A 19,852-nucleotide genomic window follows, 5' to 3' on the forward strand; every position below is an offset into this window, starting at 1 on the left:
GAGTCGACACGGCGTCACGGCGGCGTGAAGTTCGCCGGCCATGCTGGAGATCTCCTTTTCACATTTTTTTTCTTTTTTTCTACCCTGTAAATGGATTGGTTATTCACGCCATTGTGATGCAATGTAACTTTTTTTTTCCTTAAAAAGATGCCTTGTGTAGATGCCCTCCAAGGTCAAGGTACATGATTTTTTTCTCGATACATACACACCACCACAAATGTCATATTAAGGTTCACAGGTATAGTGTGCGCATGTTGTGTGAACGTTTGTGTTTATACTATGTTTCTTAAAAACAGCATGTAGTGATTTGTTTTATCTATCGGGTAGAAATTCTAGAAAAAAAAAGGTGGTTTTTATGACTTTGACATTAGACTTTGTTCATGATTGAAATGAAATACACAGGAGCCTAACTTTGTTTATTTCTATGTGACATGAGAGAATAATGCATTTTCTAACTGCGATAGTCAATATTTTGCATTGGCAAGGTATGAATTCAGATGTGTAATCTAATATTGGACTCAAAAGACCGTTACATACGAGGTCTGGTCTGGACCCTGACTTGAATAGTTGCAGTCATGCGTGTTGCATATGAGCACCCAAAACCTTATCACTGCTATCATACACACCATAAATCAGTAGAATGCGTGCACTGACTTTGGATCTATCGACAGACATTCTGGTCTTAGTCTTAAACACATGCTATGACACAAACGAGAGGGCAACAAGAAGATGCACGAGGACGGAAATTTTTGGCTTTCCACTAAAATATGCAGAGTCAGCTCTAGAAAGAGCAATATGACTTTTACATAACTATGTAGCTAACTGTACAGTCAATGTCAATCACACTGCAAAATGTAGAATTTTTTTTACGCATCCATTATACTCTTGGGGGGAAAAAAGGCTGCACTGGTGGTTCAACAAAGGGGCATTGGAGAAACCTGAAGACCATCCTATATCTTCCCGGGGTTCTTCAGTCTAAAGGATTCGTCAGGCCTGGTGCAGGGACAAGGAAACTGCATAATCTAATATTCATTGGCCTTCTTCCGCAGCTCATTTAGCTCATTCTCAATCTCGATGTCTCGGAAAGGGCGCGCTGCTCCTGAATTGCTGACTGCCGTTCTACCTGGAGGAAGTTCTCCTTTCTGTAGATAACAGGAAATTTACATCGTATTAGCACATAACAAATGAAACGGATCAATCCAGGCATATGCTTTTAGGGGGAAATGCACAGTTAGTAGTTCGCCCTCAGCAGATGCCATCGTTATGTTATGTTTAAGTAGAACTGCTAAAGGTAACATGTACCCCAGTACCCCTTGTACTATCAGTGGGTCTGGCTCTGTTCACATAAATATCAGATGTATTGTCTTGTGTGTTAAATGAAACTTGACATCGTCTCATAGTTTGAGCATTAATACATACCGAAGAGCTTCCAGAAATTTCCTTTTTCATTTGTGCAAGGTCATCATCAACCGATGAAGTCTCAAGCAATGCAAACTGTGCACAAATAAATAACAACGATCAGATCATCTAATTACCTCAGTGATATCCACGAAAATTTAGTCCACAATGTCAAATTTACCTTTCCTTCAAGATCATCAGTTGCCAACTGACCGAGTGCCTCTGCTTGGGACTCCATTGCCATAACTGACAATAACAACAATCAACTGTAAGTACTATAATTATTAAAAGTCAAATGATTTATCATAACTTGGAGCATCACTGGATGCTAAGAAGACAAGGAGACATGATCTTCACAGTTCAAACAAGATGAGGAGATACTTTGGCAAGATCACTTATAAGTCATAACATCTCATGTGCAAAGGTAGAAGATCCCAAAATATATCAATCGAAATCATGATACCAATTTATTTTCTTTATAAAATAATTGTTTGAAGGTATCAAGTATCAGCCTTTAAGCAAGAGGCTAAACTTTTCACTGCTGGAAAGTAGATAAGTATTGACTTGATTATGCTACCCTCTGACGGTACTTTCATTCGTTTCTCTCTTACATGTTTAAGGCAAGCCATCTATGCTTAAACATAGAGCATGTCTGTGGTCTAAGCTAAAATCACTATATTACAATTCATAAATAAATATGGGTCATTATTATATTCTTCAGCCTCTTCAATATGAGGCATATTTTTAAGAAACTAACTTACGTATTTCATCACTTTTTTTATAATATACCAGTCAGATATTTAAAAAGTGTAGGATGAATGTATGCTCCAAGACATGTCTACTGTTATTTCAAGGTCTTAATCTCTACATTTACATATTTATTTGCTAAAGTTTCATTATGCGGATCCCACGTTGACCTATATTAAGTGATGGTGGTAGTGCCCACTGCACGAACAAGTGATACAGTAACAAATGTACTTTAGCTAACACAACAAATAATACCGGTCAGAGAAAATCGATAAAATGAAAAGAGTACCTTTTTCCTCCATTTTCTCAAATGCTGAAAGAGCACCACTAGTATTTACATTCCCCAGCATTTCGCTCACTTTTGTTGAAGTCCTTAAGGAAAAGAATGTCCAAGTGTGAAGTGTCAGAGGCTCAGAGCATCCAAAGTAAAAAGTAATTGAAGAATAATCAACAACCAATAGATGCATACTTGGCTGATTGAGCACGGGCTTTTAAGGTATCTTTTTTTTGCTTAGCCTCTGCTATCTTGCTTTCAAGAACCTACAGGATGGCATATTCCACATGATAGCAATTAGTTGAATAGTATGAAATAGGTACTATACACTCTATTGCTCTATGCCATATATGAGGCCAGATAAATATAAATTCGTTATAATACATATAATGCAGAGTGTGAAAATAGCATCCCAGCAGTTGAAACTTGAAGCTAATAAGCTCACCCGAGTATTTGATACCAGGTTCTCAACCACGCCCTTTTGCTGATCAAGCTGGGCCTTTAAGGAGCTTGCATTGTCCTATGAACACAAGAAAAATAACAAAACTATTACAACACTAACATATCGAACTAGTAGAAGATACATATCAGACTTCGACACTACATGCATAATCATTTAAGTTGAAGTGTAAAAATACACCAAAAGTATAATGTATTACACAGCACACGAAAGAGTAAGAAATTTTAAAACTAATCGTGTAGTTACTCAATATGATATGGGCAGATCTTTGATCCAGAACTTTAGATTTGCATGATACCTACAGCATATGATTTACGCCGCTTAAGGGCTTCACGAGCAAGATCCTCATCACCCTTCTGAAGAGCAAGTTGAGCCCTCCGATACCTATGATTTCAAGAAAATGGGCATCCTCTGTAAAACAAACAGATGATAGAGCACAAAGTAAGCTTGCATTTACCCATAACATTACCAATCATCAGAAGCTTGTTCAGCGGCTTTGTATTTGTTCTCAAGCCGCTTTTGAGAAGCCAAGACCTTCAAGAAAAAAAAATCCATCTTAGCAAATAGAACATAATATAAGTGTAAACTATATGTACACTTTCATTTCACAAATGTATTCAGAGAGTCTACCAAATATACAAGAATATGGAAATATAAGAATCAGGTGGCCAAACTAATATGGATACCATATTCAGGGACGCTTAAGACAGCAGATACAATTTTCCAAAACAACGCCATATTGACAGTAACGAAAAGAACATGCAGTGTGAATTATAAAATTTTGACTAAAATAACAACAAACCTGTGCAGTGGCTTGCCGCATCTTTGTCAAATCGTCATTCATTTCCAAAACAGCCTGGTCTAGGATCTTTTCAGGGTCTTCAAATGAACTTAAGACTGCATTTGCATAGGACTAGATAACCAGAAGGCCAAATAGTTTAGTTAAATAAACAAAAAACTGTGAATGGTACAATGGTGAAACAACAGTAATCACCTTTACAACCCTAGAAAATCTATCAAGGAGGTTACTTCTTATGCCATTGCACTTAAACCTGTTGACATTTGATTGGCGCACTTGAATAAGTCTAAGTGAAACTGCAGAGAAAAAAAAGGTATATTAGAAGTTAGGTCACTACCATGGCTGTTGCCTGTTGGCTCATCATAAAATTACTACATTTTGCACTTTGCCATGCTCTCTGAATGAAAACATAATAATTCATATTACCAGCATGGCAATATCAATGAAATTGCATGCCCATTCACATATGTCAGTGTGTCAGAGCATGCGCATCAAGTACATTGAGATACATGATCAGAAGTAAACAGAATGTTCTGTAACATTATAGGATTAGTTCATGTTGAAAACCGAATTAGTATGACAATAGGAGGTCCATATTCAAACAATGATTTCAATAGGCAACTATGAACGTGATAGTATGTGTTTTCAGAGGCCAGATCCAATTGGAGTTCAGTTTATATTACAACATGTTTCAGAAAAGGCTATTTGAAAAGGATCAAGTGTAATCTATATAGTGGCAATGTTGATAGGTAGGCATAAAATTAGAACTAACATTATCCAATAACTTTGGCTTACCCAAAAAAATATATGCTTTCTATCGCTTCCCCAGGTGCACTAACGAGTTGCTAGGAATCATCCTTCTACTGGGAAATTGCTAGGAATCATTTAGTATTGTATGCACATCAAGATATCCAAGCTTGCTATCGCTACTACATAGGGTTGAAATATACTTGAAAACAGTGAACTGAACTAAAATAATTGCCACGGGCTCATTTTTGCTAAACATGGAATGAAAATATTGTGGGATTCACATACCTAATTATCATACGTAACTAAACCATTAGATTTGCCACCAAACTTAAAATCAACTATGCTCCACCATAGGAAATAACAGAGGTAATCTCCATAGTCCATAATCCAACTATTCTCACGGCAAATCACCAGTTGCATCGCTGAGCATCCACGAGACCACAACCACTAATTCACCACTAAAACTACCACACCTCTAGGCGAATCCACCGGCATAAGCCTCATGCCGCAATCCCCCTCCCGGAAGCACACGAGATGGGCCAGGGAGCAAGAATACGAAACGCACCGCTGCCGTTGAGGAAGGAGGTCCTGAGCGCGGTCCGGCGGAAGCTGGCGGAGGCCGGCGGCGGCGGCGCGAGCCTCAGGCTCGTCGGCGGCGCCCTAATCTCCATCGATTCTCCGGCACGGAAGAGAGAAAAGGGGGAAATTATTCTCTCTTTTTTTTCTCTCTTGGTATTTCACTCTATCTCTTCGTGTGGAGAAGAGGAGAGGAGAGATGTGAGAAGTGAAAGCGATCTCGGGTCGGGCCCAAGCTTTGGGATTCGTGCCGAGGCAGAGCAGCGGAAGAATGTGGGCCAAATTAGGCCCATATTTACCTCGCTAAAAGTACAATGGGCCAAATTAATTGGACCCATGTTTTCGTTGCAACAAATAAATGGGCCCATTATTTTATCCCAATTTAACTAGCATGCGGGAGGCCTAGTTAACTTATGAACAGGGTATTTTCTTCAGACCTTCAAGGTTTGTTCAGAACTTCAGATTTCAGGATCTGAAGTTCATAGTGTAATTTCAGTTTGTGTGTTCTGTGTCTTCTATCGGACACATTTTTTTTCATGCAAGTATCGTAATTAGCATTCCATCTGAATCTCAACTGTCTACGAATTTGGTGTCATTTGTACGTGCTTTCGTTGCAAAAATGTAATATCGATTTTATGAAACCAACGGGAGGCCAACATATGTCCTGGAGAACTAGAAGCCACTATATTCTATTACCAACGCACGTACCAACCCCATCTTCCTCTAATCTAACCCACGACGACGCGCACAAACCAACTCCTACGCTTAAGCTTAACACGCGCCACTTGCCCCTATTTAGCCGCGCCATTTTCCCCTCGCTAGCTGTGTGCGCACCACCACCACCCAACCCCAAGTCCATCCACGGTTTCGATCACGCTTGACACCATGGACCGAATCATGAGACAATGGCGATCTCTGCTGCTGCTGCTGCTCTGCGTCGTCGGCTCGAGCTCGCTGCTGCTGGTGAGCTCGCAGACGTCGTCGTCGTCGTCGGACTCGTGCACCGCCGCGCTCGCCGTCGGCGACCTCATCCCCTTCAACACCACCGGCCTCAACTGCTTCCAGGCATGGAGCTCGCAGGACTTCATCCTCAGGGTAAGCTAAGCTAAGCTTCGAGAATCGCGAGATCGTTCGACCTGCATTGGTTTCTCGCTTGACGTCATCAATGGCGATGCGTTGCAGTTCGGGCAGGACGCGTCGGCGGGGAGCAACGTGTGGAACTTCGTGCTGTCGGCGCCGGACGCCGGCGGGTACATCTCCGTAGGGTTCTCGCCGAACGGGGGGATGGTGGGGAGCAGCGCCGTGGCCGGGTGGGTGGCGTCGGGCGGCGTGGGCACGGCGAGGCAGTACTACCTCGGCGGGACGAGCTCCCGGTCGTGCCCGCCGGGGCAGGGGAAGCTGTCGCTGTCGACCGGCGCCGCCGCGCCGACCATCGTGTCCCAGGGCTCGAGGCTCTACCTCGCCTTCCAGTTCTCCGGCCAGCCGCGCACGGACCTCGTCTACGCCGTCGGCCCCGCCGGCAGCTTGCCCGGGACCAATGGCTTCCTCGCGCAGCACCAGTACATGACGAGTGGCACCATCACCCTGCCCACCGGCACCAGCGGCGGCGGCGGCGGAGGCAGCACATCTACCGGCGGCGGCGGCGGCGGTGGTAAGAACCAATCACACGCGCTGTCTCGATCTCCTTCGTTCTTGGGTTTCTAGCTGATGTCATGTGTGTCACGATCTGTGCAGGTGACAGCGACGACGGCAACGAGGGTGGCGGCGGCGAAGGGAAGGGCAAGCACAAGCACTCAGGAGGAGACGGCGACGGCGACGAGGGGAAAGGCGGGAGGCGCACGTCACCGTCCTCGTCGTCCAGCGCGACGGCGAGCGGCGCCGCCGGGGGGCTCAGCTCGAAGCGCCGCCACGGCGTGCTCGCGGTGGTCAGCTGGGGCGCGATGATCCCCGCCGGCGTGGCGATGGCGCGGTTCATGAAGCGGTTCGAGCCGCTCTGGTTCTACGCGCACGCCGGCGTCCAGGGGCTCGGGTTCGTGGTCGGCGCGGTGGCCATCGTCGCCGGGTTCAGGCTCGACGGCGAGGACGACGTCGGCGCACACAAGGCGGTCGGCGTCGCCGTCCTCGTCTGCGCGTGCCTGCAGGTGATGGCCGTGCTGGCGAGGCCGATCAAGGAGGCGAAGGCGCGCAAGTACTGGAACTGGTACCACCACTACGTCGGCCGCGCCGCCGTCGTCCTCGGCGTCGGCAACGTCTTCTACGGGATGTCGCTGGCCAAGGAAGGGGACGAGTGGAGCTACGTGTACGGCATCTTCGTCGGCGTCTGCGCCGTCGCGTACCTCGTCCTCGAGGAGTGGAGGCGCAGGCATTGAGCCGCCGCCGGCCGGCGAGCCGGCAGCGCCGCCGCCGGCGTGGCGCCGACCGGGTCGATGTGCAGTTTTGCTTTGCTGCTGGTCGCCGTCGTGCCCGTTATTGTTTTGTACTATGTGATTAGGCACTGACGTGTGTCATTACTACGCCATTAGTAGCTCGTTTTCTAGGTATACGATTACGATGAGCGTATTGTTTTATGATGTGTTATTCATTTCATTGGTGTAGTTATGTATATTATCATATTTTACATGAGATTTACATACGGAATCGCTAGAATTGTGTCGACACATTTTCTCCTCCATCACAGTCGGCGTTTTGAAGCGTCCGATTTCCTTTGTCCCGTGTCAATGCGATCCTGTCCGTGCATATTGCTATGGCAGGCTAACGTTGAGGCTGTCAACATGATTAATTAAAGCTTAACGTCTTCATTAGTTCAAGATTTTACACGCATGCATACTATACTTTATACAAATTTACACCCCACTTACACACCACTTACACATATAATTACTGTGTAATTTTTGGACTTACATATGTAATTTTGGAACTTACATTATAAATACACTAAATTTACATATGTAATTTAGGGAGTTACAATGTAAATATATGCTGACTATTTTTTTGGTGAAAAATATGACGCCATAAATATAACTCCTCCCTTTACATATATGTGTTTCTCTTCCTTTTTTTTTCTTTTTTTGCAATCGCACCCACCCATGCATTTTTAATGTTCGTCGAGCTTGATTGTGTGCTTGCACGATCTACGTTTCGTGTTCAAGAATACAAAACGGGAATACATTTTAAAACTTTATTGAACAATATATAAGCCTAGGGCTTATATTTTGCCGAATATATGTGGCAAGTCTCTTGAGGTATATAAGAATCCAAATGGTTGACAACTTGACATATCAAATGTGCGACATCCAAATTAACCGACTAAATGGTCAAAATTTTATCACGAAGTTAACCACGCTCTAATTTTGGTGTGTGCCTAACTTGTGGTAAAGCAACGTGAAGAGTCAAGCAAACAATCCCATACATTAGTGGATAAAACGTAGTATTCCTTGAAAGTCACCGGCCAGGCACGTACATAGCTCACATGCCCACGAGCATACAAACTTTGAGAACTTATCGATCTGTTTTTTCTAACATACGATGTCATTATCTTTGGGGTAATCATATTATTAAAAAATATACAAATATAATATAATCGTGCTTATAGTACTTTAATAATAAAATAAATCATAACAAAATAAATAACAATTATATATATAAGACGGATAGTTAAAGTATGTTTAAAAGTTGACAACATAATACGTTACAAAATGGAGGGAGTAATAAGACATGAAGTGGTCACATGCTTAGTTATGGGGGAGTTATGTATCTAGCCTAGCATACTTCAAATATCATTTGACATTGTTATCCACTAAATTTAAAGGTACACACATGCTGGCCAGTATGAGTTGTATCTAGCCATACTTAATGTTACACCATTTGTATAGAAAAGGAATTACATGTCTTAAACAAATTTTAAAAGTTAGATTATAAAACATGGCCCAAAACTACCATTCGCTATTGTTTAAATGAAATCTACTACTACCTCCATTTCATAATATATCAACTTCTAACAATATATATGGACAAATAAATAACCATAAATTAATTGATATATTTTAGAATGTATGGAGTAGTAATTATAAAAAAAATTCCTATACAATCCAACAAAATATATTGCCATGCATGTATCTCTCCATAAATACATAATGCAAACTGTGATCTTTATATTGAGTGAAGCTAAGGATCAGGTTGGTACAACTCCTACTCCGAGAGCATAGCAAAGCTAAGGAGCGGCGAGAATGTCACTCTATCCCCCTGGAGTCCTTAAGCATTTCCATAGCGATGTGGCAGTGCCACTTCATATATTATCTAAGCTCTCGGAAGTGTTTGTTATATCTCCAACTCCACAGCATAAGGATATCGGAGACTCGGAATAGATATTGTGCCTAACAGGTCCTAAATCCAACTATGAGCAGTGTAGGATAGTACACAACCTGATTTTTTATGTGTACATTGAATTCAGCATCGTATATTTATTTACACAGTAAAATATGGTATCATGTTCTACCCCATCATTTTTTTTTCAAAATATTTCACAGTTATTGGGATATAACGCATGAAACAAGGGCCTGCAATTTTAAGTTGTGAATATCTTTATCTCCAACACTATTTTACAAGATCCAAATGGCCTAGTATTTTACAAGATTCGCCACTAAGTTGACCTGAAAACTTGAGCATTGATTCAGTAATTTTCGATCAGGTGTGTACAAGTGGGTGCACTGCATGTGCAGCCACAAAAGAAAAATGCATTAGGTGGTTTACTCTCGCTGGTAAGTAACATGCGTGCTCGTGGGCGCGTGGCTTCCTCACGCAACAAAAGATTAGTTAATTTAAGTACATGCATATGACACCAACCTAGCATGAAATGTCTCCGTACGGAGAATGAGCCGTGATTTAGCTAACTAAGTACTCCTAGTTAGTCAAATGTCAGGCCAGCCAAAATGGATCAAAGTGGTTGATTCCACCGTACTGTGAAATTATACAGAGGCAGGTTAACTGTAGTGTTAATTACAACTAGTTGGGCGCTTTTATCTTTGACCACTTTTCAGACCCCACCCTGATTACATAAATGACAGTGGCAACTCGTCATTTTTCATGCCAAAATTCACAAACACGTCTGTCTCCACCTCCACAAAACTTTAGCCGCTATATTTTGGGCTTTTGGCGACATATTTGTCGGTATTCTCACTCTGAAATCTGAACCATATGATATATATTAACTAAAGCATTTTGCATGAGCCTCGCAAAAAAAAAAGCATTTTGCATGAGAAAAATTCTGACAAAAAGAATTGTTCCTTACCTAGCTAATTAGTTGATATTTAACTGCTGTGATAGTGTGATTGGTATAACAAAGTCAGTACTCTGGAAAAATAACAAGAGAGAAGCATGTCTTTACCTCTGTTCGATTGCTCATGTCAAACCAAATCATACAAAGATATCTGTGCCATCAGCAGGATAAACAAAGTCCATACTGTCACATGTTCGCGTTCGGTGGTCGGCCGATATCAGGGGCCGCAGGCGAAGCAAAATTTTACGACAAGTTGATCAAAACCACGGGCGCAAAACAACGGCGCTCGAGCCCTATCGACTGAAAGTCTGAAGCTCCATGACGATGTGAAGCTGCCTGAAAGTTGAAGATAAGTACAGAGCACTATCAACTGCCCCCATAGATTGCTTCTTTCCGGCGAATTCAGATATTCTGGATCTTGTGTGTTCATGTATTTTTATCTCTAGGGCATTGGTGGGCTACAGCTAGCTATAAATTGCACAGGTCACTGGTTTGGTTCGTTGCTTGATGGTTACCTTTCGGTGAACCACTGATGAGCATTTTTGCTGCGATGACCGGCGAGGGAGTCGTCTCTGATGTCGCTGTTGATTCGGCAGAAACTAATACGCGTGCCTGAAGTCTGAACTCGCCGCGTCGTCACTGCGTAATAGCTTCAGAATCAAGCCTCCTCTGATGTCATTGTGTAACGAACAATAGCTAACCTTTGCCCGTCATCCACGGCCGCAAATCAAGCGTCTTTGGGATAATCACGTCGAGGAAATCTTGACTGCAACATGTAATGCAAGTACTTTGGTTGTCCTGTGATGATGATGACAAGTGCAGAGTAAAACCTACTGAATCAAACAGCTTTGATCAGTGATCCGTGCTGTGTTTCTAGTCTTCAGGTGCTTTTTTTTTTCTGACAAGTTGTGTGATCCTTTTCCGGGACATTGTCTTGCACGTCAAAACACAAGAAGATCTATCCGAAGCAGTGAATGCAGCAAAGCTAGAGATGTCGCCATGGTTGGCCGGTCAGTTTTCCTGCAACGCAAAGGCGCGTGGCCTCCACACGCCGACGCTAATATTCAAGTGTTCATGTCGCGATCAGTGGAGATGAAATGGAGATGGAGAAGAGCGCGTGGCCGTGGGAGCCACCACTTGGTACTTTGGTTAGATTTTGCTTGGCTTTGGTTCCTTGCGAAGAAGACGACCATGGCCTGAATTCACGGCTTGTTTGTTTTCTAGCAGCAGATAATTCGCGGTCAGGTTCAGAAGAATTCAGAGATGTCTTGATCGTACTTCAACAATGTTAGCTGGTCACCGGGCATCTTTCAAAGGTGGTGAGAAACTTCGCAGGAGGGGCAAGATGTAGATGTGATTATATATTTGATTGATATAGATGAGGGTTTTAATATTGCACGGCCTGGAAACCCTCTTCTTCTAGATTTAGTTTGCGTGTAATTTGGGTACTGTAAAATGATCCGTAATCAAACTGGGATCCACGTCTGGACGCACTTTGTACATGTCGAATCGGATTATCGACCAGAGTCCAAATTAACTTCCAAGAGTGGATATATATAGATAATTAAAGCATGACCTGATCTCTCTACAAAAGTAGTTCAACACTGGTCATCCACGAGCTTGAGCATTCATCAAGTACACAAAAGTCTACAACAAAAACTCACCGAATCAAACAGCTGTCAGCACTATGCTTCTAGTACTACTACTACCACTTCTTCACATGGTTTTTGACAACCATATGAGTCATTACACACATCACCAATTCATCATCATACACACATGGCGTTCGATCCACACGGCCACACGCACACACCCGGCCATCCGCCATTGGCCGCTGCTCGCGTCATCGTCAACCAACCAAGGCGCGTGGCCTCCACACGCGCCGCCGACAAAAGCGCACCGGAAAAAGGGAAATTTGCTTGCCAGGAGAGCGTGCAGTCCACTAGGCATTATCTTACTTCGGAATCGGACTCTTCTTCGCGTTGAAGACTACCCCTTTCTTTTCAGAACAAATCAATTTCTTAATAGTATAACGTAATAACGAGCATGTCTATATTCTTTGTACTAAGATATGTTATATCTTATTACGAGATTAGTTTATTTTAGAACGAAATGAGTACTCTCGTCGCTCGTGGCCCAGCTGATCGTGGAGGTTAGCTTTTTCGATCCATGAAGCTGTGTGTTGTCAAATGATAACTGCTTCACGTCGAAGGACGTGGTAAACTTGATGAGTTGTTGGAATAGTAAAACAATATATTAATTGGTAAAAATTTTTTGATTTCCTCATTACATGGCTCTACATGACCCTGGAGGGCTATTTATAGGTTTAGTACAAGCTCATACCCTCTAGATACATGGGAATTTACGTAGTTATCCTTATAATAGATACATTAGTGTGGGTATACAATGCCTTTTGTACTCATGGGCCCTACGGCGATCTTCTTGGGTCAGCCCATTAGTGGCAAAGGGCCTCTGTGGGCCGCAGGGCCTCCCAAGCCCTTAGCCGAAGGCACCTTCTATTTCGAGCGACGACCATATCTTTCGCCCTTAGTGGATTTTCGGTCGATTGATAAGCTTGGTGATGAACCCTTCGGTCTTTATCGCCTGGCTTCACACAGGCTTGATGGCGAACCCCTGGGTCTTTGTCGTTTGGCTTGGGGCTTCGCCTTAGGTGCTCCTTTTGGATTTAGTCGATGTTTGATGAATTTAGATGGTTTCAGCAGGTTAGCCGAAGATCCTCATGACATGTCTCCAACACTGTGAATTGCGGTCAGGTTCAGAGTCGTCTTCGTCGTCGTCGTCGTCCCGGATAGCACCTCGTCGCGTACACGCACCGTCCGCGACTTCCCCAACGGACAGCAGCAAAGCCCGGCTTCGACGAGAATATAGAAATGATTCATTAGGATTATAATATTGCACGGACTGGAACCTTCCAGGGTGGGAGTTTTTCAATTCAGGAAAAGCTTCTCGTGAGGTTGTATATGGGGCATAGTACGAAGTAGTAGTTGTTGTTATAGGAATCTGAAGGGATGGATTGATTGGAGCAGGGATCATGGAGTTGGTTTAAAGCTCTGAAACGAAAACATTCGGGCTGGAGTAGTGCATAAGTGGAAATATTTCAGAGGCATCTTGTTCTCAAGTAACAGCACTACTCCTTTCATATCAGATTGAACATGATACAATTACAGTACTAGTACAAACACGGGAGTGGATCCACTCCCTCGAGTCACTGGAACTGAGTCACTGACTGCCTCGTTTAATTTAGATTATTGAACGGATTATTGCGCAATTTCAATAACCAACTTCCTTTGTGAACGTTCGTTTGTCTGAACTCTGAAGAACTCAACAGATGAGATAAGCTGAGAGGATGTTCGCATGTCCAAAAGAAAAGGCTAATAAGTCTCCACGCGGACAGCGTACTAGGTAGAGATGATTAGCTGAAACTAACACGATCGTTCGGTCTCCTCTTCCCTGTTCTGACCATGAACGTGGCACAGTCATCAAGCCGGTGCGGTTACAGTATTCTGCTACAACTTGCAGTGCATGCCGTTCCGATCATCGCAGTGAACGCTGTATGTACATGCGTGTGTGCGTAACATATGCCACTTGCTCCAGAGAAGAAAAAGGCTTGCAAGTTTCATGCCCCGTGCTCTCTGGTCTCTGCCCGGAAAGTTGCCAACTGGGGGATATGATTCTACTTGTTAAATCAAGGTCATATTGCATGAAATTTAAGTATACATTACTGTATACATTACTGCATTTTGTTGCTAGGTTACGTTGTTTGTGAAACAATGACGACAAAATCAGTTTACAATTCAGAATGTCTCTAGAACGCTAATGCAGTTTTATGCAAGAAGGATCACGAGGAGATGGTTACATTTGGCGTACCACACAACTCACTGTCAGCCCCGTTTACCAGACAAGTAACTTGCACTATAATACCATCAAATAATGTTCTAGACAAAGTGACAATCCTAAGCTAATACGTACTCTACGTGTTAATGGATTTGTTAATGACAACCCTAAGCTAATCCTAGGCACAATTTTTTACCCTTTTTTTAGCTTAATAACTCAACGTTTTTATATGGATTTGTTTGGCCAATTGTCACCACCCAGCGTGTACGTACAACACGTTTAATTATTCCCTGCAATTTTGTTAATTAATCAGACTTGCATTTCACCAAGTCTTCCATAGTGCGAGCCAAACCAAAGATAAATACCTTCACATTTGCAAGCCACAACATGCGCCACAAGCAGCTGCACCCAGTTTTCTTCTTCCCCAGCAGCCGCCCACAGGCCACAGCTCGAACTCACCAAACAAGAAACCGAGCAGAAAAGCAAGAAATTAAACCGATGAAGCCGAGATCTCGCTGTTCTTCCGTGATCAATGGGGCGCCACTGCTCCTGGTGGTGGTGGTGTGCTTCGGCTTGAGCCCCGTGGCGAGGTCTCAGTCGAGCGACTCGTGCTCCACTCCGGCGAGCCTCGCCGCCGGCGTCAGCAAGCTCATCCCCTTCGACACCTCCAACCTCACCTGCTTCGACGCATGGAGCTCCGAGAACTTCATCGTCCGCGTACGTTCTGTTCATTGCCATTTGCTCTCGATTATGATTGCTAGCTTCGTGTAGCTCGCGATTCGATTCATGGCGGTGTATGTACGGACGATTGATGTGTTTGTTTTTTTTTGTTGTTTTGCAGTATACGAGCAGCGGGAGCACGTGGAGCTTCGTGCTGTCGGCGCCGGACAAGGGAGGGTACGTGGCGGTGGGGTTCTCGCAGGACGGCGCCATGGTGGGGAGCAGCGCGGTTGCCGGGTGGAGCAGCGGCAATGGCGTCGGCGGCGTGGCGAAGCAGTACAAGCTGGGCGGGACGAGCTCGCGCAGCTGCCCGCCGGACCAGGGCTCGCTGTCGCTGGTGGCCAAGAACACCCTCGTCGTGGCGCAGTCGTCGCGGATCTACGTCGCGTTCCAGTTCACGGCGCCGCAGCCGACGCCGTACCTCATCTACGCCGTCGGCCCGTCGAACACCAACCCCTCGGGCAACGGCGACTACCTCGCCCAGCACCAGGTCTACACCTCCGCCGCCGTCAACTACGCCGCCGGCACGACGTCGTCCGCCGGCGGCGGCGCGGCGGACACGAAGAAGTGGCACGGCGCCATGGCGGGGCTCGGGTGGGGGGTGCTGATGCCGGTGGGGATCGCGCTGGCGCGCTACTTCAAGAAGCACGACCCGTTCTGGTTCTACGCGCACATCTCCGTGCAGGGCGTGGGGTTCGTGCTCGGCGTCGCCGGCGTGGTCGCCGGGTTCAAGCTAAACGACGACGTGCCCGGCGGCGACACCCACCAGGCGATCGGGATCACCGTGCTCGTCCTCGGCTGCCTCCAGGTGCTCGCGTTCCTGGCGCGGCCGGACAAGTCGTCCAAGGTGAGGAGGTACTGGAACTGGTACCACCACAACGTCGGCCGCGCCGCCGTCGCCTGCGCCGCCGCCAACATCTTCATCGGCCTCAACATCGCGCACGAGGGCAACGCCGCCCGCGCCGGCTACGGGATCTTCCTCGTCGTGCTGGCGCTCGTCGCCGTCTTCCTCGAGGTCAAGCTCTGGCGGAGCCGAAGGAGCGGGTGATCCACCGCCGGCGTGTATGATGCTACTGGTGGTGTACACGGAGATGACACGATTTTAGCGATACGTACGCCGCGCGCTACGTGGGTAGCATGCGCGTACGCGTACGTGCTTCTTTTTTTTATTTATTTTTGGGTAGGTGTTATATGAGCGTAGATGCTCTCTCCGTGTTCATGTTCGAGATGGAGTACATTTATTTCGTGTATTATTCACTCACATTGTATTACATTTATTTTGGTGCTAGATCGATATAGAGAGTGTATATTTGCAGTACATCAGAATACGTGTCACCGATATTTTTTTTTGGGAGGGGTAACTACCGATATTTCATTTTTTTGTTATAAAAGGGACGTAATATACACTCACTCACAGTCACACCACGTTTATGCACGCTGCGTGTGGCTGCAACGCATCACATGCATCCACGTTGAAGGATGGACGAAGTGGCACACCTAGGTGTGATCCCAACCGGGGAGGGTTGGGATTTACACGGAACAACCTTTCACTAGACGCCTCTCAAAGTAGCATTCTTATACTCTTTGAAAAGCCCACTGGTATATGCAGAAATAAGTTATCATTGCTTAATTAATCTAGTCAGATCACTATGTAAGCATGTGTTTAGTTTGGGGACTACATGGGATAGGATGATACCATCGATGATTTTAGGGATGGAGTGATCCCATTTACTTGTTTGGTTTATTAGATGGAATGATCCCAATTTTTTCTTTGATAGAAGGGATGGGTAGGGATGGGATGAATGCCGTTTAGAGTGATGTTAGCACCACGTTACTCCCAGGGAGAAAAGGAGCGGAGCGACAGAAAGATAAGCGGCGACCAGTGACGTGAGCGGAAGGAGGAGCGGCGACCAGTGGCGCAGGCGGAAGGAGGACCGGCGTCAATATCAGAGACAACGACGATGTGGACGTGGCGGCTGGAGCAATCACCCTCGCCCGCCATCGCTGCCGCAGCCTTCCCCGCCACCGGATTCGCCACCGCTGCCCTCCCCACCACCGGATCCGTCGCCGTCGCCCCAAGGCCGCCTCCGGATTCACCACCGCCACCGCCGGATTTTCTGTCACCGCCGAGCCCTCCCCGTCTCCAAATTCGCCGCCGCTGCCCTCCCCACCATCGGATCCGCCGCAGCCGTCGCTCTCGCTTGAGCCCGCCGTCATAGTCACTCACGATGCGTGGAGAAGCAGAGCACGATGCGAGCGAGCGAGCGGCACGAAGTGGCACCTCACGCCGTGCGCTCGTCCTAGGTGGGACGAGCTCGTCCGCTAGATTTTTCTGGATGGCTTGGTCCCGGATCTGAGAGGAATATTCCTATCTAGGGACCAACCCATCCCACTCACCTCTAAACTAAACACCTCTAAAAGTGGGTTCGTCACATCCCATTCCATCCCATCCCGCCAACCAAACACTACCTAATCTACAACTCCAAGGAGTACTGTTAAAGTGAGCCAACTTTACCATACGTCTCACCATACAACAATGGTTCGCTCATTTACAAACTTACAAATTTACTCTTTTAGGTTGACTTGCAAAATTGATGCAATCTTATTCTAAAGTTCCATATGTTCTCAAATTCAAGTTGAACTCAAACTGTTGTACAAACAGTCAAACATTGTAAATCAGACGGCCCACGAGCAGACCTAGGCCCCTGTCAGCCCCTGTCAGCCCTAGACCATGCCCCGGGGCCTGGTGTCAAAAGTCCATGGGCCGGAATATTTTTTTTATCATATATGAACTAGCTTACTATTAGAGCACCATAGATAGGCTCGAGCTCTAGCTGTGGACTAGGTCCGTCCCTGAGACCGATCAAAGCAGATTTTCACAAAGTGACATGTCGGTCTGACTGGTCTTTACTCATATGCTCAAATCCTATACGATTGTAGCTCAAATTTGATCTAGCGCTAAATCAATTTCGATGTCAACACCATCGCTTGATTTCTACATCGACTAACCAAAGTTAGAGAAAGATGTACATATGCAAGTATCAAGACGTGAAATGATGTTTACAGATTTTTTGTGCCTGATTGCCTCAGCAAGTTTTTGAATCTTAGAATTTGATTGTATGATAAATTGTAGGGGCGTTCTTGTCAATCTTTTGTCCCCAACTTTCTTTTTATGTGGTTAAGAAGTCAAGTAAAAAAACAATTCTAAAATAATCATTTCAAAAAATTCAACCTTTTAATTTTAAAATCGGTTTAGGCTCTATTTAGTTCACACCAAACTTCCCCCAAACTTCCAACTTTACATCACATCTAAAACTTTTCTACACACATAAACTCCTAATTTTTTTCTAAACTACAACTTTCCCCAAACTTCTTCCCAATTTTAGAAACTAAACACAGCCTTAGTTGAAATCCAATACAGTTAGGGTTCTATATGCGAAAGTCAATCCACCAAAACTCCCCATCCCAAAAAGTCAAGAAGGCGTTCTCTTTTTGGCTTTTTTGCATCCTGACCCTATCAATTCGAAAACATCATCTCCCCGTGCAGCGAAACCCCCCAAAAAAAATTCCCAACTCGAACAGTCTAGGGCACTGGGCGCTCACGGCCGAGAAGCTGCTCGAATCCCCTCCAAAATTCCAAGGTGAGAGCCACTGATCCGTCCCAAAGCCTTCAAATTACTCAAATCCAACCACGAAACCCTAGATTTCTCCCGCTAATTTGCTCATCCGACCAGCCAAACTGTCGCCTCGCGATCAGCATGTACCCCAATCCCCGCATAGGCTGCGTGCTGGGTAGATCTCTTGCCGTGGAAGTATTGATCCTGTCTTGTTCCTGACCAACTGAGGATTGGAGCTTTGTGATTCTGTGATCTTCTTGTGGAGATATGGGCAAGCCTCTGATCTATGAGATATTGGAGAAACCAGCCAGTAGTAGCGTGATAGGCATCTGCTCCCTGATCTGGTTCTTCATCCAGAAGAGGAACATTGGGTATGGAGATGTTGGGCTGAGCTACGAGGCCGCCATGGAAGGCGGGCAGTACTGGAGGATCATCACCTCCGCCTTCTCGCACATCAGCGTGGTGCATTTGGTGTTCAACATGAGTGCATTGTGGAGCCTTGGTGTTGTCGAGCAGTTGGGGCAGATTGGGCTCGGTGTTGAGTACTACCTCCATTACACGCTTGTGCTCGTGGTGCTGTCTGGATTGCTTGTTCTTGGGTTCTACCATGTGATGATTCAGAAGTTCAAGGTGGAGTATTTCAGGAGGGTGACCGCTGTCGGGTACTCGTGCGTCGTGTTTGGGTGGATGACAATTCTGGCTACAAAGCAACCGTCGTCGAAGCTGAATATCTTCGGGGTTCTTTCGCTGCCTATCAGCTTCGCGCCGTTTGAATCGCTGATATTCACATCTATCATGGTTCCTCAGGCGAGTTTCATTGGCCACTTATCAGGGATCATTGTTGGCTACTCAATTGCCTGGGGTTTGGTTCATGGAATGAATAACTATTGGGCTATCACCATGTTTGGTTGGATTGTGCTTGTGTTTGTCTTGAGCTTGAAGCGTACAGGCTCGATGGATTTGAGATTTATTGAGATTGAGCCAGTTACGGATCCCTCGCTGCCTTCTGTTGGCGTAGTTGCCTCAAGAAATGGCAGGACTCTTCAGATGGATGTGCTTCCGAGAAGAGGAGTTGCAGACATTGTATGACTTGCAAAGTGGGATGCTCAATCGCTGAAATGTTTTATAGATAGTCCTAAACTTCTCTGAAAATTTTCAGACATTGTATTACTTGCAGAGTGGAATACTCGGCCGCTGAAATGTTCGATAGATAGTATTGTTCAAGCCCTGAATTGTATCATGCTGATTCAATACTATACTTCCAGTTTTGAAAATCTGGAGTTACTTTCTTTGGTCATTTCTGCTGCAAATGAATTCTTTTATCTGGACTAAAGGAAATATTTGTGAAGGACAGCATGAGAGGTTGTTCAACAGAATTTGT

The 19,852-nt window shown here is 45.3% G+C and overlaps 4 protein-coding genes across 4 annotated transcripts; 3 read left to right on the forward strand and 1 right to left on the reverse strand.

Moving 5' to 3' along the window:
* Nucleotides 1-730: 730 nt before the first annotated feature.
* On the reverse strand, nucleotides 731-5,231 carry VIPP1 (probable membrane-associated 30 kDa protein, chloroplastic). The gene is made up of 11 exons (NM_001396871.1): nucleotides 4,994-5,231; nucleotides 3,874-3,974; nucleotides 3,682-3,792; nucleotides 3,349-3,413; nucleotides 3,182-3,263; nucleotides 2,865-2,939; nucleotides 2,615-2,685; nucleotides 2,435-2,517; nucleotides 1,580-1,644; nucleotides 1,420-1,494; nucleotides 731-1,142 (listed from the first exon to the last, which is right to left on the reverse strand). Exons 1-11 carry the CDS (start codon nucleotides 5,097-5,099, stop codon nucleotides 1,023-1,025), a joined length of 954 nt encoding a protein of 317 aa, NP_001383800.1. The 5' UTR covers nucleotides 5,100-5,231; the 3' UTR covers nucleotides 731-1,022.
* Nucleotides 5,232-5,734: 503 nt separating this feature from the next.
* Nucleotides 5,735-7,663, forward strand: LOC4324968 (cytochrome b561 and DOMON domain-containing protein At3g07570). The gene is made up of 3 exons (XM_015780544.3): nucleotides 5,735-6,099; nucleotides 6,187-6,655; nucleotides 6,739-7,663. The coding sequence occupies exons 1-3, from the start codon at nucleotides 5,890-5,892 to the stop codon at nucleotides 7,371-7,373; spliced, it is 1,314 nt and encodes a 437-aa protein (XP_015636030.2). The 5' UTR covers nucleotides 5,735-5,889; the 3' UTR covers nucleotides 7,374-7,663.
* Nucleotides 7,664-14,505: 6,842 nt separating this feature from the next.
* LOC9269196 (cytochrome b561 and DOMON domain-containing protein At3g07570) lies at nucleotides 14,506-16,172 on the forward strand. Its single transcript, XM_015778745.3, has 2 exons — nucleotides 14,506-14,851; nucleotides 14,976-16,172. Exons 1-2 carry the CDS (start codon nucleotides 14,522-14,524, stop codon nucleotides 15,900-15,902), a joined length of 1,257 nt encoding a protein of 418 aa, XP_015634231.2. The 5' UTR covers nucleotides 14,506-14,521; the 3' UTR covers nucleotides 15,903-16,172.
* A 2,227-nt stretch (nucleotides 16,173-18,399) lies between these two features.
* LOC4324970 (RHOMBOID-like protein 13) lies at nucleotides 18,400-19,768 on the forward strand. The gene is made up of 2 exons (XM_015765367.3): nucleotides 18,400-18,495; nucleotides 18,589-19,768. The coding sequence occupies exon 2, from the start codon at nucleotides 18,739-18,741 to the stop codon at nucleotides 19,558-19,560; it is 822 nt and encodes a 273-aa protein (XP_015620853.1). The 5' UTR covers nucleotides 18,400-18,495; nucleotides 18,589-18,738; the 3' UTR covers nucleotides 19,561-19,768.
* The last annotated feature ends 84 nt before the right edge of the window (nucleotides 19,769-19,852 follow it).

The sequence above is a fragment of the Oryza sativa genome, chromosome 1, assembly GCF_034140825.1.
Source record: "Oryza sativa Japonica Group chromosome 1, ASM3414082v1".
NCBI classification, from domain to species: Eukaryota; Viridiplantae; Streptophyta; class Magnoliopsida; order Poales; family Poaceae; genus Oryza; species Oryza sativa.

Excerpts from the sequence above, each read along its gene's own strand:
- VIPP1 (NM_001396871.1), bottom strand. The coding sequence starts at position 5,099 with ATGGAGATTAGGGCGCCGCCGACGAGCCTGAGGCTCGCGCCGCCGCCG. Across the intron at positions 2,940-3,181 it reads AGCGGCGTAAATCATATGCT|GACAATGCAAGCTCCTTAAA; the intron begins GTAGGTATCATG and ends TTGTGTTCATAG. Across the intron at positions 2,518-2,614 it reads GCCCGTGCTCAATCAGCCAA|GACTTCAACAAAAGTGAGCG; the intron begins GTATGCATCTAT and ends CTTTTCCTTAAG.
- LOC4324968 (XM_015780544.3), top strand. The coding sequence starts at position 5,890 with ATGGACCGAATCATGAGACAATGGCGATCTCTGCTGCTGCTGCTGCTC. Across the intron at positions 6,100-6,186 it reads CGCAGGACTTCATCCTCAGG|TTCGGGCAGGACGCGTCGGC; the intron begins GTAAGCTAAGCT and ends GATGCGTTGCAG. Across the intron at positions 6,656-6,738 it reads CGGCGGCGGCGGCGGCGGTG|GTGACAGCGACGACGGCAAC; the intron begins GTAAGAACCAAT and ends CGATCTGTGCAG.
- LOC9269196 (XM_015778745.3), top strand. The coding sequence starts at position 14,522 with ATGCGCCACAAGCAGCTGCACCCAGTTTTCTTCTTCCCCAGCAGCCGC. Across the intron at positions 14,852-14,975 it reads CCGAGAACTTCATCGTCCGC|TATACGAGCAGCGGGAGCAC; the intron begins GTACGTTCTGTT and ends GTTGTTTTGCAG.
- LOC4324970 (XM_015765367.3), top strand. The coding sequence starts at position 18,739 with ATGGGCAAGCCTCTGATCTATGAGATATTGGAGAAACCAGCCAGTAGT.